The sequence below is a fragment of the Elgaria multicarinata genome, chromosome 3 (genome assembly GCF_023053635.1).
Source record: "Elgaria multicarinata webbii isolate HBS135686 ecotype San Diego chromosome 3, rElgMul1.1.pri, whole genome shotgun sequence".
Lineage (NCBI taxonomy): Eukaryota > Metazoa > Chordata > Lepidosauria > Squamata > Anguidae > Elgaria > Elgaria multicarinata.
Window position 1 is genome coordinate 161,412,581 of NC_086173.1, and position 16,463 is coordinate 161,429,043.

At 42.2% G+C, this 16,463-nt stretch overlaps 1 protein-coding gene across 1 annotated transcript in view; it reads left to right on the forward strand.

Annotated features, from left to right (window-relative positions):
- The first annotated feature begins 561 nt into the window (after positions 1-561).
- Positions 562-16,463, forward strand: part of LOC134395692 (zinc finger protein 626-like) — a 31,113-nt gene continuing 15,211 nt past the window's right edge. The window contains exons 1-4 of the mRNA XM_063121854.1: positions 562-639; positions 2,142-2,265; positions 4,101-5,291; positions 13,808-13,878. Of these exons, the coding sequence (XP_062977924.1) occupies positions 562-639; positions 2,142-2,265; positions 4,101-5,291; positions 13,808-13,878 (1,464 nt within the window). The remainder of the gene's footprint in view (positions 640-2,141; positions 2,266-4,100; positions 5,292-13,807; positions 13,879-16,463) is intronic.

Below are 16,463 nucleotides of genomic sequence, written 5' to 3' on the forward strand. Positions count from 1 at the left end.
CCAGAATCAGCAGCCAATTAGTGTTTCCCACTCCCCCAAACACTCGATTGGAGGAGAACATGGTCAGGGACAGTGCTGTTGTGATTCCTAATTGGTTAGCCACAGAAGTCAATATCAAAGCTACACCTCACCACACTCAATATCTTCCAAAGATGGAGATATTCAGTTTATATACACCCACCCACCCACCCACCCACAGAGAGAGAGAGAGAGAGAGGGGGGGGATACTTCAAGAGACTTTAGAAGCTCCAACTGGATACGTCTCTGCTGTGATATTCGTCGATAGGTTTGACAGCAGCCAATCTCTGCTCTAGAAGATTGAAGGCCCTGCAGATGTTCATGGTTACCAGATAATTCCTTCTGGAGTGCACACCCCTAAATGATAATGATGAATCCTGATTTACATGTGCAAATGTATATTTTGCTGCCAGAACGAATCATTCCTTTTTCTGTTCATTCTGATTTCCACCTCTTTTTCCCTAGGCCGTAGGAGAGCACAACCATCTAAATGACCATCCTTCTACTCATCTATAGTCCAAGACTAATTTTGTGAAGTGACTCATGGAGCAACAAAGGTCCACAGGCCAAAGATCAGAGGAAGGATCAGAAGAGACACAAGAAGAACCCCATGAACCTCAGGCAAGACGGATTTCAGTAACGGGTTAGCAGTTGAGATTCAGCCTGTCTCATCTCCAAGACATTGAGCCAAAGGCTGGTTATTTGTCATATGGAATGATAGGACCAGTGTGGCTGGTTCTTACCACAAGCTACAATCTGAGATTGGGCCAGGTTGGTGTGGGTGATCGGTTGGATGAATGGAGTGTGTGAGTTTCTGAAGTGTTGAGGTTATGTTTGAGTTGTGAGCAGGTGCAGAAAGAGTGTGAAAATTTCTGGTATTGTAAAGATGTGCTTGGAAAACTCTTGACACTGCCATCAATGGAGGTCGTACCTCCGTTCCAGTGACTTGCAGCAGAAGGAGTTATAGTAGCAGGATGGGGTTTGGGCATTAGAGTAGAACGGGTTACACATGTTTATATACAGTTCCACCTTTGCTTGCTCTGAAATCTCAACAAACCCCAGATTTTTTCCTGCACCACATGTATGAAAGATTGATCACTGCAGATCAATCAGGTGGATTTTGTTATCCACTTACTAAACTTCAGCTTGAGCACTACGGAAATTCTTGAAAGTTCAAAAGCTTTCAAAGCTTGAGCTTTAATAGCCAAACTGCCTGTTTCAGTGCCTTTGTCAGGAGCCTGAGTCTTTCAGGGTACTACAGCTACTACGCAGATCTGTGCCGCACAGGCACATAGGCAGAAAAAACACAAAGTCAGGGATGAAAGGAGGGGTAGTGGTAGAGTTGGTGGACAATGTTCTGAAATTGGTGGAAGGGGGCGGGGAGAGAAAAGCCAGGTTTCAAAATGTGGGGAAAGAGGCAAGGAGCTGGACTGGGGACTGATGGAAATGTTGTTCTGTGGCAATAGCTGTGAGGAAGCAAGGGCCAAAAGACCTCCATTGCATTGAAGGAAAGTAACCTTCATACAGCTTCTGCAGCACTGACATAGCAGAAATAAAAAAAACCATAGGGGTGGGCACTGGGTGTACCTGGTGTGCCCGGGAACACCCTAATGCCTTTGAGGACACTTCCACTTTAAAGTGCCTTTAAGGAGGATGTGGAAGCACTTTCCAGAATCCTGCCAGGCTCGCTAATGAGGGCTGCCACTAGCATGCGTGGTGGAAATACGCACTTTCTGGAGCCCCTTTAATGCCCCAGTTGGAGCAGCGGAGAGCCTGCTTTCTAGGGCCTCTGGAAAGTGCCTAATTCCCCCCACCATGTGAATGGCAGCTACCATTACTGTGGTGGTGGAGAATTACATACTTCCTCGAGGCCAAGGAAAGTGTGACTTCTCACCCCCATTGAAAGGGGACTTGGACAGAGCTCTATCCCCTCCTTTGCTCCAATCAGGGCCTTTAAGAGTACTGTTCTATGCAAAGAACAGTATGTTTTGTTTCCGGGCTACTAGCACCATTTATGACATGGACTTTAGTATATATAGATATAAATTAGCATATGCAGATTAGGCCTTATATCATCATACACAATCAACCTAACCTGAAAGGGCTTCTCTCTCTGGTTTCAGGGAGAATTTGAACAGGGGGCTGATAGGTCTTCCATTTCAAGCCAGGCTGGGTCTGATGTTGAGAAGAGTTCATGGTGTCCAGAAACGGATGAGGAAGATGAAGATGCTGAGGCCAGACCATCAGGTGTGTGTTTGTGTGTGGGGGGGTGATATGGCATTTTGTGTGTGGGTTCTGGATTGCTCTGAAACTCCCTTCTGGGCTAGATTCAACTCTAGCTGCAGCATCATGCTCTGAAAATCAATCCCGAAGTGTTATCAGGTAAAGCTGCCCAATTTGACTTCTACTGACTTTTTCTTAATACAGCAACTGAGATTGTTTCTAGTGCGAATACTACCAGGTTGATTTGTGATGCTGTGCTTTACTTACTTCTCCAGCACAAAAAAGGTGGACTATGGAATTTGGAGACCTTGGCAAACACCCGCCTTTTCTGATTTCCACACTTTTGTGCTAGCCACTGGTAAAGATTGCTTTTTTCACCCCCAGAATATCAAAGCAAAGAATTTTTTTTAATGCTTCCACAGAAGTTCCTGGAATTTGCAGTTATAGCAACACCTATGACTGAATCTTCCAAATTTCAGTCAGTTAAATCCAGTTAATCAGTTAATTCCTTTTCTCAAAAACTAAAACAAAAGGCAAAAAAAAAACCCCACTTGTCAATCCTCACAGGGGAATAGAATTCCTAATCAGAAGATATTTAATGTGGCCATTGGGAAGTCACTATCCCTAAACTCTGGTGTAGGTTTTGCTTCCTTTTTTCTTAGTACTTTCCTTTTGTCTGTCCTTAACCTGCCACAATTCAGCTTTAATGGATGTTCTTCTCATTAAGGAAAGAAAGAAGTTAAACCTTTCTTTGGTTGTAACACACATTACCTGGGAGTCAGTCACACTGAATTCAGGGGAGCTTATTTATTGAACTACTTCGCTTTCTCCACTCTGTATCATTTTATAAACCTCCCCCTTTTTTCTAGGTTATACAGACAAACATTGAAGCATTTTCTTGTAAAGGAGTTGTTCCAGACCCCTGCTCATTTTGGCAGCAATTTCCCAAATTTGTAAAAAGAATAGTAAGATGAAGCATTTAAGAAAAGCATTTAAGAAAGGCAAAGGCTATCAATGACGACTAGCCCTGATGGTTGTGTGCTATCTCCAGTGCTCAATTATGTGCATGCTTCACACATGCAGATGCACACGAGCTCAAAAGAAAAGCAGGTACAGAAACAAACAAAAAAGCACAACCTATTCAAGCTATAGTGGGCATAAGGGAAGTAAAACCAACACGAATGCCACTAGCTCTAATAAGACTCACACGGAGGAACAAGCAACAAACCTAAGTACATCTTAATAATATTGAAGAAGGATTTAAGGGAAGGGGATGGCTTGAAATGAAATTGAGAATGGCTGGGTAATTACCGACAGATGAATGAAGAAGTAAAGATGCACTATTGCAACAAGGGGCCTTTTCTGTGGTGGCCCCTCAGCTGTGGAACAATCTCTCTGGCGAGGCCTGCCTGGTGCCGAAATTAATGTTGTTATCATTTTGGCACCAGGTCAAGACTATTCTCTTCTCCCAGGAATTTAGCAATATGAAATGATCCTGGGTCTGTTCTTTTAGGCTAATAATTAAGTTGTTATAGTATTTTTAAATGTGGTTTTAAATATATGTGCATATTCTATGTTTTTTGTGGTTGTTAATTTTTGTATATTATTTTTAAGTCTTAATATTATGAAAACTGCCCAGAGAACTTTGGCTATGGGGTTGCATACAAATGCAACAAATAAATAAATGAATAAATAAATAGATTTGTCTGGAACTGTACAAAGCAATTTGGACTGCTTCAAACCAATCTGGTTGGGGTTCAGATCCAGAAGTGCTTCGGTCCAAAACAGCCTGCTTCGGTTTCAGAATTTGGAATGGAGGAATGCAGAGCAGTAACTTTTTATCTTGTTTATTCCATCAGATGCTGTGAAGGAGAGTGAGAATGAGGGAGAAAAACATAGGACATCAGCAGGAAGAGTGAGAATTGAAGAGGTAAAAGTGGTCTTGCGCAATCAGGATAGATCCTGCAGGCAGAGGGGATACCATACACAGAAGAAGAAGGATGAATCCATTCCATCCTGCACTGGGCTCCACATTGAACAAGAACAACAGACAGGAAAGAGACACAGAAAGCATCTTGGTGCTCATTTGAGAATGCACAGAGCGGAGGAACCTAGTCAAAGCTCAAAGTCTGTGAAAAGTGGCTGTCTGAGCAAACCAACTGTAAAGTGTCCAAAGCTTGATACAAAGGAAAAAAGTAATAAATGCTTCAAGTGTGGAATGTGGTTCACATGGATCTCGCAACTTACAAGACATCATCGAAAAATTCATTCTGGAGAAGAACTATATATTTGTACAGAATGCGGAAAGAGCTTCCAACAACAAAAACATCTCACAGCACATCAAGGATGCCATAAGAAATCCTTTAAATGCTCAACATGTGGAAAATGCTACACTAAGAGCTCATACCTTACCAATCATGAAAGAAGTCACACAGGAGAGAAACCCTTTAAATGCTCGACATGTGGAAAATGCTTCAAGGATAGCTCAAGCCTTACCATTCATAAAAGAATTCACACAGGAGAGAAACCCTTTAAATGTTCAACATGTGGAAAATGCTATGCTAAGAGCTCATACCTTACCAATCATGAAAGAAGTCACACAGGAGAGAAACCCCTTAAATGCTCGACATGTGGAAAATGCTTCAAGGATAGCTCAAGCCTTACCATTCATAAAAGAATTCACACAGGAGAGAAACCCTTTAAATGTTCAACATGTGGAAAATGCTATGCTAAGAGCTCATACCTTACCAATCATGAAAGAAGTCACACAGGAGAGAAACCCCTTAAATGCTCGACATGTGGAAAATGCTTCAAGGATAGCTCAAGCCTTACCATTCATAAAAGAACTCACACAGGAGAGAAACCCTTTAAATGTTCAACATGTGGAAAATGCTACGCTAAGAGCTCATACCTTACCAATCATGAAAGAATTCACACAGGAGAGAAACCCTTTAAATGCTCAACATGTGGAAAATGCTACACTAAGAGCTCATACCTTACCAATCATAAAAGAAGTCACACAGGAGAGAAACCCCTTAAATGCTCGACATGTGGAAAATGCTTCAAGGATAGCTCAAGCCTTACCATTCATAAAAGAATTCACACAGGAGAGAAACCCTTTAAATGTTCAACATGTGGAAAATGCTACGCTAAGAGTTCATATCTTACCAATCATGAAAGAAATCACACTGGAGAGAAACCCTTTAAATGCTCGACATGTGGAAAATGCTTCAGGTGGAGCTCAGGCCTAAAAAGCCATGAAAGAATTCACACAGAAGAGAAAGCATTTAAATGCTCAACATGTGGAAAATGCTTCAGGCGGAGCTCAGACCTTATCAGGCATAAAAGAGTTCACACAGGGGAGAAACCCTTTAAATGCCTAACATTTGGAAAGTGTTTCAGGGATAGCTCCAAACTTACCAAACATGAAAGAATTCACACAGGACAGAAAACTTTTCAGTGCTCGATATGTGGAAAATGCTTCAGGGAGACCTCAAGCCTTACAAGGCATGAAAGGATTCACAAAGGGGAGAAACCTTTTAAGTGTAAGGAATGTGGAGAAAGCTTCAGTGATGGCTCCAAATTTAAGGAACATCAACACATTCATTCAGGAAAGAAACCATCTACACCTTGAGAATGTGGAAAGAGCTTCAACCAGAGAGCAACACTCATCAAACATCAGTGGTGTCATACAGGAGAGAAACTCTATAAATGCAAAGAATGTGGAAAGAGATATGCAGACCCTTCATCCTTTACTCGACATGAAAGTATTCACAAAGGAGAGAGACGTTAGCAATGTTCTTTGTGCAGTGAAACATTCCGTTGCAGGAAACCGCTTGTTAGACATTGAAGAGTTCATACACGGGGGACTCCCCAGAAATGTTCAGTGTGTGAGGAAATCTTCACTGGCCTACTAAACCTCGCAATACATTACAATGACTTCCATAAACTGCAGGGACCATACAACCATCCTCATTCTATGATGCGTTTTGATGGTGAATTGATCCGTCATGAACATGAGAATGCAGAAACTCCATCATGGCCTGAAATGTGACCAAAAGTTCAGTCTCTGCTCACACCTCGAAGTAGGTTTTCAGCCATGGGGATCCTTAAGACAGACCTTGATGTCCCGGAAGATGATTTCATGAAGCCAGGCCTTCTGAGGGAATGTGATACATGGGACAGCCTACATCCGCTTCAGCGGTTCAATGGCTGTATTACTTTTATGTTTCATGGGGTGTTTTTAATGCTTCATTGCATTTTATCATTTTAGGAAAATACCAGAAAAGGATATGTCACATGAATGCTCAGACATAATTACAGAGTTCAGAAGTTTCCGGAAAGCAAAGAATGCACACATGGGAAATTCCCTACATATGCTTATTATGTGAGAAAACAGTCACTTGTATAGCAAACCGTAAGATACATCTAAGTGTCCATTTAGAGGAAGGGCCACACAAATGTTCATGCTGTAGAAATTTTTTGGATAGCCAATCCAGCCTCCATGAATTTGGGAGTCCACATAACAGGGAAATACCTCCACCGTTTGGAAGGTGGTAAGATGCAGTTTTTGCCCATATGTTATTTTTCATCAAAGGATCCACATTTGGGTGGATGCCATATGTGGAACTCCCTGCCTCACATTCTGTGACTGTATTAGATGTTTTAGAGGGATGGTTTTAATAGCTTTCAATGACCCTTTTCTTGTGGTTCTTTGATGCTATTCATTGTATATTTTATCTGGATGGTTTTAAGAGTGTAATTCTACTGTACCGTTTTATGATAATTGCCTTTGGGAGAAGCTGGAGCAATAGAACTTCCCCTCTGCCAGAGAAAGGACAACAAACATTTTTTCTTTCTTGACTTATGTGAGGGCGTTTCCAAGGAGCCCTACCAAGAAATGCTCCAGTTGGGTTGAGGGTTCTTCGGATTATTTGGACAGTTATAAATGTCCAAAAGGTCAATGTGGGGAATCCTGAATCCACCCACTGGAGATTTTAAGATATGAAATGTTTCAAAGACTTCTGCAGTTTCTCCCTTCTGGTGTTGAAATGGAAATCTGGTCTTGGAGCTGAGTCTGCTTTTTAGATGGCTTCTGTAACTTTCAATGTATTTGAATACTAATAAAGTTCTGTGTGTGTTTTCTCTGTTTCGTACTCTTGATTTCATTTGCCTCATTAAACAAGAATGGTCCCAGGTTGGATGTTCAGGCTACCATTTTGTACAGAGCTCCAACCCTTTACCCTCAGGGAACATGGGGGAATTTTATCCTGGGGAAAGAATGATTGGACTGCATTTTCAATGCATGGAAGCCAAGGGTAATTCCTTAATTCATAACACTTCTTTTATGGAGTGATGTTGTCATGCTCTGTGCAGGCAAGGGGAAACAGGCAAAATATTGTGCCCTCCTGCTATTTGGTTCTTTCCACCTGTTGGAAGTCTTTGTGATTTGAAAGTGGAGCAACTGCAAGAAAGACGGACCACTGAAGGGTTCACTTCCTACTCCTCTAAGGGGCATCCTAGTGCTCCTGCCTGCAGTTCCTCTGTACATCCAATTGGGGCAGGATGGAGAGGGTCTGTTTTTGTCCTGCAGCCTTCATTTCTCTGTCTTCCTCCATGAAACCAGTATTTAAAAAACAAGAACAAACAAAGAGAAACCCTGGGTGTCCTGCAACCACTTTTAGATAAGGGCTGGGGGTGTTGGCTATTAGATGTAGGGTGGGGTCTTAATGGTTCAAAGAAAGAAAAAATAGAACACTTTACTGGACAAGTATAAATGGGAAAGGAGTTTTACATCTGGACAAAATCTACACAGTTGCTCACTATTCAAAACTGTTAGAGCTGTAAGGTATATGTATTAACCAGGTTAAATGCAGACAGCTACACTGAGCCCTGATTCTATCCAAGTTAATTCCCAGTGAGATCATTTTCCATGGAGCCCAAGGTAGCACATGTATTCACCCTCCTCCATTTTATCCTCACAACAGCCTTGTGAGGTGGTTAGGCTGAGAGTCAGTGACTTGGCCAAGGTCAACCAGTGAGCTTCATGGTCAAGTATGCACTTGAACCCGGATTTTCTCATTTCAGCTCGTACTCTAACCATTACACCAAAGAGATTCCTGAGGAGTGATTTCAAATAGAACCTCCATGTTCAGGGATCATATCTCTCTAAGCACAAGGAACTGGGAGCCACCAACGGTGGTGATGGCATTGGTAGAGTGGAGGATTTCATGCTTTCCTTTCAGGCTTTTGAGAGGCACGTGATGCTATTTTCGTCTGCATTAATTGAAGTAGCGCTTCCAAATTGTGTGAGATACTGGTTCCCCTCTGTTCAGCACTCATTAGGCCTCATCTTGTGCATTGCATAGGGTGACCATATGAAAAGGAGGACAGGGCTCCTGTATCTTTAACAGTTGCATAGAAAAGAGAATTTCAGCAGGTGTCCTTTGTATGCATATCGCACTTGGTGAAATTTCTTCTTCATCACAACAGTTAAAGCTGCAGGAGCTATACTGTGATCAGATTTACAAGAGGGCAGGGCACCTGCAGCTTTAACTGTTGTGATGAAGAGGGAATTTCACCAAATTCCCCATATATACAAATGACACCTGCTGAAATTCCCTTTTCAACACAACTTTTAAAGCTACAGGAGCTTGTCCTCCTTTTCATATGGTCCCCCTGGTATTGCTTCCAGTACTGGATACCACACTTCCAGAAGGATGCAGGCAAGCTGGAGGGGGTTCAGAGGAGGACAAGGAGGATGACTAGGGGTCTGGAAACAAAGCCCTATGAGGAGAGACTGAAAGAACAGGGCATGCTTAGCCTGGAGAAAAGAAGATTGAGGGGAGACATGATAGCATTGTGGGATTATTTAATTGCACTGAACTCCATTTCCCAGTAGCCCTTGCAAGTCCTGCGTGAATGTCCCACAGCTGGCCCCATTTCTCTGAGCCAGGTGCTCCGCTTGGAGTAAGAAGACAATTAAGAGGCAAAAGGGAAGGAATAAAACCCCTTTCTGCAGTCCAAGCAAGCAGTGCACGGAGCTTGCTGCTCTCTCCATTCACTTTTCTGAGGATGAGGGCTGTTTCCTTGATGTTCTCAGGTCAGTGATGCCTCCAGGTTTTTGAGGAGCTTTACAGAAGAATCATCCCTCTGTGAGTCTACGTTCTTACTGCTGTATTACCAGCTTTTTCTCCTCCTCCTCCTCCCTGTTCTGACCTGCTTGCTTGGCAGTCAAGAGAGTCACTGAGCAAGAAGACAATGGCGTCTCCTGCTCCTCCTTCTCACCACCAACATTGTCTGGGCCAGAAGGAGAAGCAGGTGAATGAACAGGTGGAAATGGTGAAAAGAAGAAGCTGATCCAGGGAGATCTTCCATGTGGGCCCCTGCTGGGGGTGGGACTTCAGTTGGTATCTCACAATTCCTGCCCTTGATGCTGGCTCCATCTAAGGTCATGCTTTGTGGAAAGTGCTGTTTGAAATGCACCAGACAAAAAGGAACGTTGATCCAGGGTCTAAGTTGGGGCTTCCAAATTAATTGGTATGTTAAATCTGTTGATTGGAGGAGAACATGGTCAGGGACAGTGCTGTGGCGATTCGTAATTGGTTAGTCACAGAAGTCAACACCAAAGCTATACCTCAGCACACTCAGCATCTTTCAAATATGGAGATATTCAGTTCATACAAACACACAAACACACAGGTAGAGCGAGAGAGAGAGAGAGAGAGAGAGAGAGAACAGGATAATTCCAGAGACCTTAGAAGCTCTGACTTGGCACATCTCCGCTGTGATATTAATCAATGGGTTTGGTAGCAGCTAGTCTCTGCTCTGGAAGATCGGATGCTCTGCAGATGTTCGTGGTTACCAGATAATTCCTACTGGAGTTCACAAACCTAAATGATAATGATAACGATGAATCCTGATTTACATGTGCAAATGTATATTTTGCTACCAGAAGGAATCATTCCTTTTTCTGTTCTTTCTGATTTCCACTTCTTTTTCCCTAAGCCATAGGAGAGCACAACAATCTAAATGACCATCCTTCCAGTCATCTATAGTTCAAGACTACTTTTGTGAAGTGACCCATGGAGCAACAGATGTCCACAGACCAAAGATCAGAGGAAGGATCAGGAGAGACAGGAGAAGAACCCCATGAACCTCAGGCAAGAATGATTTCAGTAATGGGCTAGCAGTTGAGATTCTGCCTGTCTAATCACTAAGACATTGAGCCAAAGGCTGGTTATTTGGAATGTGGAATGATAGTGACCAGTGCGGCTGGTTCTAACCACCAGCTATAATCTGAGATTGGGCCGGGTTGGGTGTGGGTGATTGGTCAGATGAATGGAGTGTGTGTTTCTGAATGTTTAAGTTGTGAGCGGGTGCAGAAAGAGTGTGGAAACTTCTGATGTTGTAAGGATGTGCTTGGAAAACTCTGACACCGCAATCCATGGAGGTGGTATCTCTATTCCAGCGACTTGCTGCAGAAGGTGATATAGCAGCACGATGGGGTTTGGGCATCAGAGGGGAATGGTTTACACATGTTTATATACACTTCCATCTTTGCTTGCTGCGAAATCTCAACAAAACCCAGATTTTTTTCTGCACCACATGCATAAAAGATTGATCACTACAAATCTATCAAGCCGATTTTGTAATTCCCAATCCTTAAGCTTCAGCTTGAGCACTATGGAAATTCTTGAAATTTCAAAAGCTTTCAAAGCTTGAGCTTCAATAACCAAATAGTGTGTTTCAGGGCCCTTGTCAGGAGCCTGAGGCTTTCAGGGAACTAGAGCTACTAGTCAGGTCTGTGCCGCACAGCACGTAGGCAGAAAAACACAAAGGCAGGGATGAAAGGAATGCCTTGTGCTTTGTGAGTCAGGGATGGAGGTGGTGGACTTAATGTTCTGAAATTAAGGTGGGGGGAGGAAAAGAAGCGGCCCTAGGAAAAGCCAGGTTTTAAAATGTGGGGGAAGAGGGAATGAGGTGGACTTGGGACTGATGGAAATGTCGTTCAGGGACAGTAGGTGTGAGGAAGCAAGCATCAAAAGACCTCCATTGCATTGAAGGAAAGTAACCTTCATTCAGCTTCTGTAGGACTGATGTAGCAGAAACAAAAAAAAAACATAGGCGTGGGCACTGGGTGTGCCGGATGTGTGCAGGAACACCCTAATTGCCTTGGGGACACTTCCACTTTAATGTGTCTTTAAGGGGGCCGTGAAAGCGCCTTCCCGAATTCTGCCAGGCTCGCTAATAGGGGCTGCCATTAGCATGCGTGGAGGAAATATGCACTTTCTGAAGGCCCCTTTAATGCCCCTGTTGGAGCAGAGGAGAGGAGAGCCCACTTTCTGGGGTCTCCAGAAAGTGCCTAATTCAACCCACCATGCTAATAGCAGCCACCATTACTGTGGTGGTGGAGAATTACATACTTTCTCGAGGCCAAGGGAAGTGTGACCTCACCCCATTGAAAGGGGACTTGGACAGGGCTCTATCCCCTCCCCTGCTCCAATCAGGACCTTTAAGAGTGCACACCCTATACAAAGAACAGTATATTTTGTGCTCTGACTACTAGCAGCAAGGTGACATGTACTTTACAGTAGTATATATAGATACAAATTAACATATGCATATTAGGCCCTATATCATCAGGCACAATCACCCTAACCTGAAAGAGCTCCTCTCTCTGGTTTCAGGGAGAATTTGAAGAGGGGGCTGAGAGGTCTTCCATTTCAAGCCAGACTGGGTCTGATGTTGAGCAGAGTTCATGACGGACAGAAATGGAGGTGGAAGATGAAGATGCTGAGGCCAGACCATCAGGTGAGGGGGGATCCGCCTTTTTGTTCCTGGGTTCTGGATTGCTCTAAAACTCACTTCTGGGCTGGATTCAACTCTAGTTGCAGCAGCATTCTCTGAAAATTGATCACCAAGAGTTATCAGGTAAAGCTACCCAATTTGACTTCTATTGACCTTTTCTTAACACAGCAACTGAAATTGTCTCTAATGAGAAAACTGTCAAGTTGATCTGTTATGCTGTGGTTTACTTACTTCTCCAGCAGAAAAAAAGGTGGATTATGGGGAGAAATCTAGGACAAAAGGAGAAAAGCTTGTGGGATTACATTAATCATCATTTAGGACTGCAGATGAGAGAAGAAAGGGGATGATCCCATTTCTTGTAGGGAGGAGGATTCAGAGCTTCGGTTTTAGCCTTGATCAGCTTGAGTCAAACCTGCTTCAGACTCCAGATCTGATATTAGATTCAGAAAGCTGAATTGTTCAGATTTTACATTTTGTCCAATGATTTGCATTGGAAATTAGAAATACTGTCAGTTATTAATTTTTATGATAAATACATGAAATTTGGGGACCTCAGCAACCGCCCGCCTTTTCTCTTTTCTACACTTTTGTACTAGCCACTGGTACAAGTTGCTTTTTCCACCACACGAATATCTATTAAAACAAAGAATTATTTTTGTGCTTTCACAGAAGAGCTTCGAACTTGCAGATATAAAAAATTTCTGTCAGTTAAATCCAGTGGCATTCGTGTTAGCTATGCATAAAGTTTCCTTTTCTCAAAAACGAAAACAAAAGGTGAAAAAACAACTGTCAAGCCTCATAGGAGATTAGAGTTCCTAATCAGAAGATAGTTAATGTGACAATTGGGAAGTGACTATCCCTAATCTCTGGTGTAGGTTTTTCTTACATTTTTCTTTTTTCTTTCTTTTTTTTAGAAGAGCAAAACAAACCTTCTCCCCTAATACTTTCCTTTTGTCTGTCCTTAATCTGCCACTATTCAGCTTCAATGGATGGTCTTCTCATTAAGGAAAGAAAAAAAATGGATAAACCTTTCTTTGGCTGCAATACCCATTACCAACACAAATGCCACTAGCTCTAATAAGACTCACATGGAAGAACAAGCAGCAAACAAAGTACATCTTAATAATATTGAGGAAGGATTTAAGGAAAGGGGATGGTTTGAAATGGAATTGAGAATGGCTGGGTAATTTGCGAGGGATGAATAAACAAGTAAAGCTGCACTATCACAACAAGAGAGAGGGCCTTCTCTTTGGTGGCCCCCCAGCTGTGGAACAATCTACCTGACAACGTCTGCCTGGCACTGAAATTATTGTCTTTTTGGCACCAGGTCAAGACTTTTCTCTTCTCCCAGGAATTTAGCAATATGAAATGAGCCTTGGTTGGGTCTGTTTTTTTTTTTTTAGGTTCATAATTTTTAATTTTGTTATGGTGGTTTTATATGTGGTTTTTAAATATTTTCTATATTGTATGTTTTTGTGGTTGTTAATTTTTGTATGTTGTTTTTAAGTGTCTTAATATTATGAAAATTGCCCTGAGAGTTTCTGCTATGGAGTGATAAACAAATGCATTCAATCAATCTGTCAATAGATTTGTCTGGATCTGTACAAAGCAATTTCGATCAATTTGGATTGCTTCAGCCCCAACTGGTTGGGGTTTGGATCCAGACCTGCTTCGGTCTGAATCAGCCTGCTTCGGTTTCAGAATTTGGAATGGAAGAATGCACATCTTTAACATTTTCTCTTATTTATTCCATCAGATGCTGTGCAGGAGAGTGAGAATGAGGGAGAAAAACTTAGGACATCAGCAGGAAGAGCGAGAGCTGAAGAGGTAAAAGTGGTCTTGTGCAATCAGGATGGATCCAGAAGGCAGAGGGGAAACCATTCACAGGAGAAGAAGGACGAATCGATTCCATCCTGCACTGGGCTCCACATTGAACAAGAACAACAGAAAGGAAGGAGACACAGAAAGCGCCTTGGTGCTCATATGAGAATCCACAGAGAGGAGGAAGACAGTCACAATTTAGAATCTGTGAAAAGCAGCTGTCTGAGCAAACAAACTTTAAAACGTCCTTTGCTTGACAATAAGAGAAAAGGTCATAAATGCTTCAAGTGTGGAAAGAGGTTCACATGGAGCTTGCAACTTTCAAGACATCATCAAGTAATTCATTCTGGAGAGGAACGGTATATTTGTAAAGAATGCGGAAATAGCTTCAAACAACAACGAAATCTCACAGCACATCTAAGATGCCACAAGACAACCTTTAAGTGCTCATGGTGTGAAAAATGTTTCAGGGATAAAAAAGACCTTACCAAACATGAAAGAATTCACACAGGAGAGAAACCCTTTAAATGCTCAAAATGTGGGAAATGCTTCAAGCAAAGTGGACACCTTACCGGACATGAAAGAATTCACACAGAAGAGAAACCCTTTCCATGCTCAATTTGCGGGAAATGCTTCAGGAACAACTCAGACCTTACAAGGCATAAAAGAATTCACAATGGGGAGAAACCCTTTAAGTGTAAGAAATGTGGGAGAAGCTTCAGTGATTGCTCCAGCTTTACGAGACATCAACAAACTCATTCAGGAAAGAAACCATCTACATCTTGAGAATGTGGAAAGAGCTTCAACCAGAGAGCAACACTCATCAAACATCAGTGCTGCCCCACACAAGAGAGAAACCCTATAAATGCAAAAATGTGGAAAGAGATATGCAGACCCCTCATCCTTTACTGGACTTGAAAGAATTCACAAAGGAGAGAGACGGTAGCAATGTTCTGTGTGCAGTGAAACATTCCGTTGTAGGAAACCGCTTGTTAGACATCAAAGAATTCATACACGGGTGACTCCCTAAAATGTTCAGTGTGTGAGGAAATCTTCACTGGCCTACTAAACCTCGCAATACATTACAATGAAGTCTATAAACTGTAGGGACCATACAAACACCCTAGTTCTATGATGTGTTTTGATGGTGAATTGATCCGTCATGAACATGAAAATGCAGAAACTCTATCATGGTCAAACGTTCAGTCTCTGCTCAAACTTCACATTAAAGAAGCCATTTCTTCCCCCATTTGATCCTCGCAGCATAAGTAGGTCTTCAGCCGGGGGATCATTAAGACAGGTCTTGATCTCCTGGAAGGTGATTTCATGAAGCAAGGCCTTCTCAGGGGATGTGATACATGGGACAGCCTACCTCAGCTTCAGTGGTTCAATGGCTGTATTACTTCTATGTTTTCATGGGTTGTTTTTATTGCTTCATTGTATTTTATCATTTTAGCAAAACAGCAGAAAAGGATATGTCACATGAATGCTCAGAGATCATTTCAGTGTTCAGAACTTTCTGGAGAGCAAAGAATGCACACATGAGAGATTCCCTACATATGCTTAACATGTGGGGAAACATTCACTTTTATACCAAACTTTACGATACATCTAAGTGTCCATTTAGGGGAAGGGCCACACAAATGTTCACACTGTAGAATTTTTTTGGATAGCCAGTCCAGCCTCCATGAATTTGGGAGTCCACATAGAAGGGAAATACCTTCACCGTTTGGAAGGTGGTAAGATGCAGTTTCAGCCCATATATTGTTTTCATCCACATTTGGGTGGATGCGATATGTGGAACTCCCTGCCTCGCGTTTTGTGACTGTATTAGACGTTTTAGTGGGATGTTTTTAATAGCTTAACAGAGAAACCTTATTTATGTGCTTCTCTGATGTTATTCATTGTATGTTTTATCTTGATGGTTTTAAGAGTGTAATCGTACTGTACCATTTTATGACAACTGCTTTTGGGAGAAGCTGGAGAAATAGAACTTCCCCCTCTGCCAGAGAAAGGACAACCAAATTTTACTCTTTCTTGTCTTATCTGAGGGCCTTTACAAGGCAGAGTACATACTTAGAAATGCTCCAGTTGGGTTGAGGGCTCTTCAGATAAGTTGGCCAAGTTATAAATGTCTGAAAGGTCAATGTGGGGAATCCTGAATCCACGCACAGGAGATATTAAGATGTGAAATGTTTCAAAGTCTTCTGCAGTTTCTCTCTTCTGGCATTGAAATGAAAATCTGGTCTGGCAGCTGTGGCTGGTTTTTAGATGGCTTCTGTAACTTTCAGTGTGTTTGAATACTAATAAAGTTCTGTGTGTGTTTTCTGTTTCGTACTCTTGATTTCAATTGCCTCATTAAACAAGAATGATCCAAGGTTGGATTTTCAGGCTGCAATTTTGTACAGAGCTCCAACCCTTTAGCCACAGGGAAGATGGGGAATTTTATAATGGTGAAAAAACTGTTGGCTGCATTTTCAATGTACTGAAGCCAAGGGTAATTTCTTAATTCATAACACTTCTTTTATTGAGTAATGTTGTCATGCTCTGTTCAAGCAAGGGGAAACTGGAAAATATTGCCCCCTCCTTCT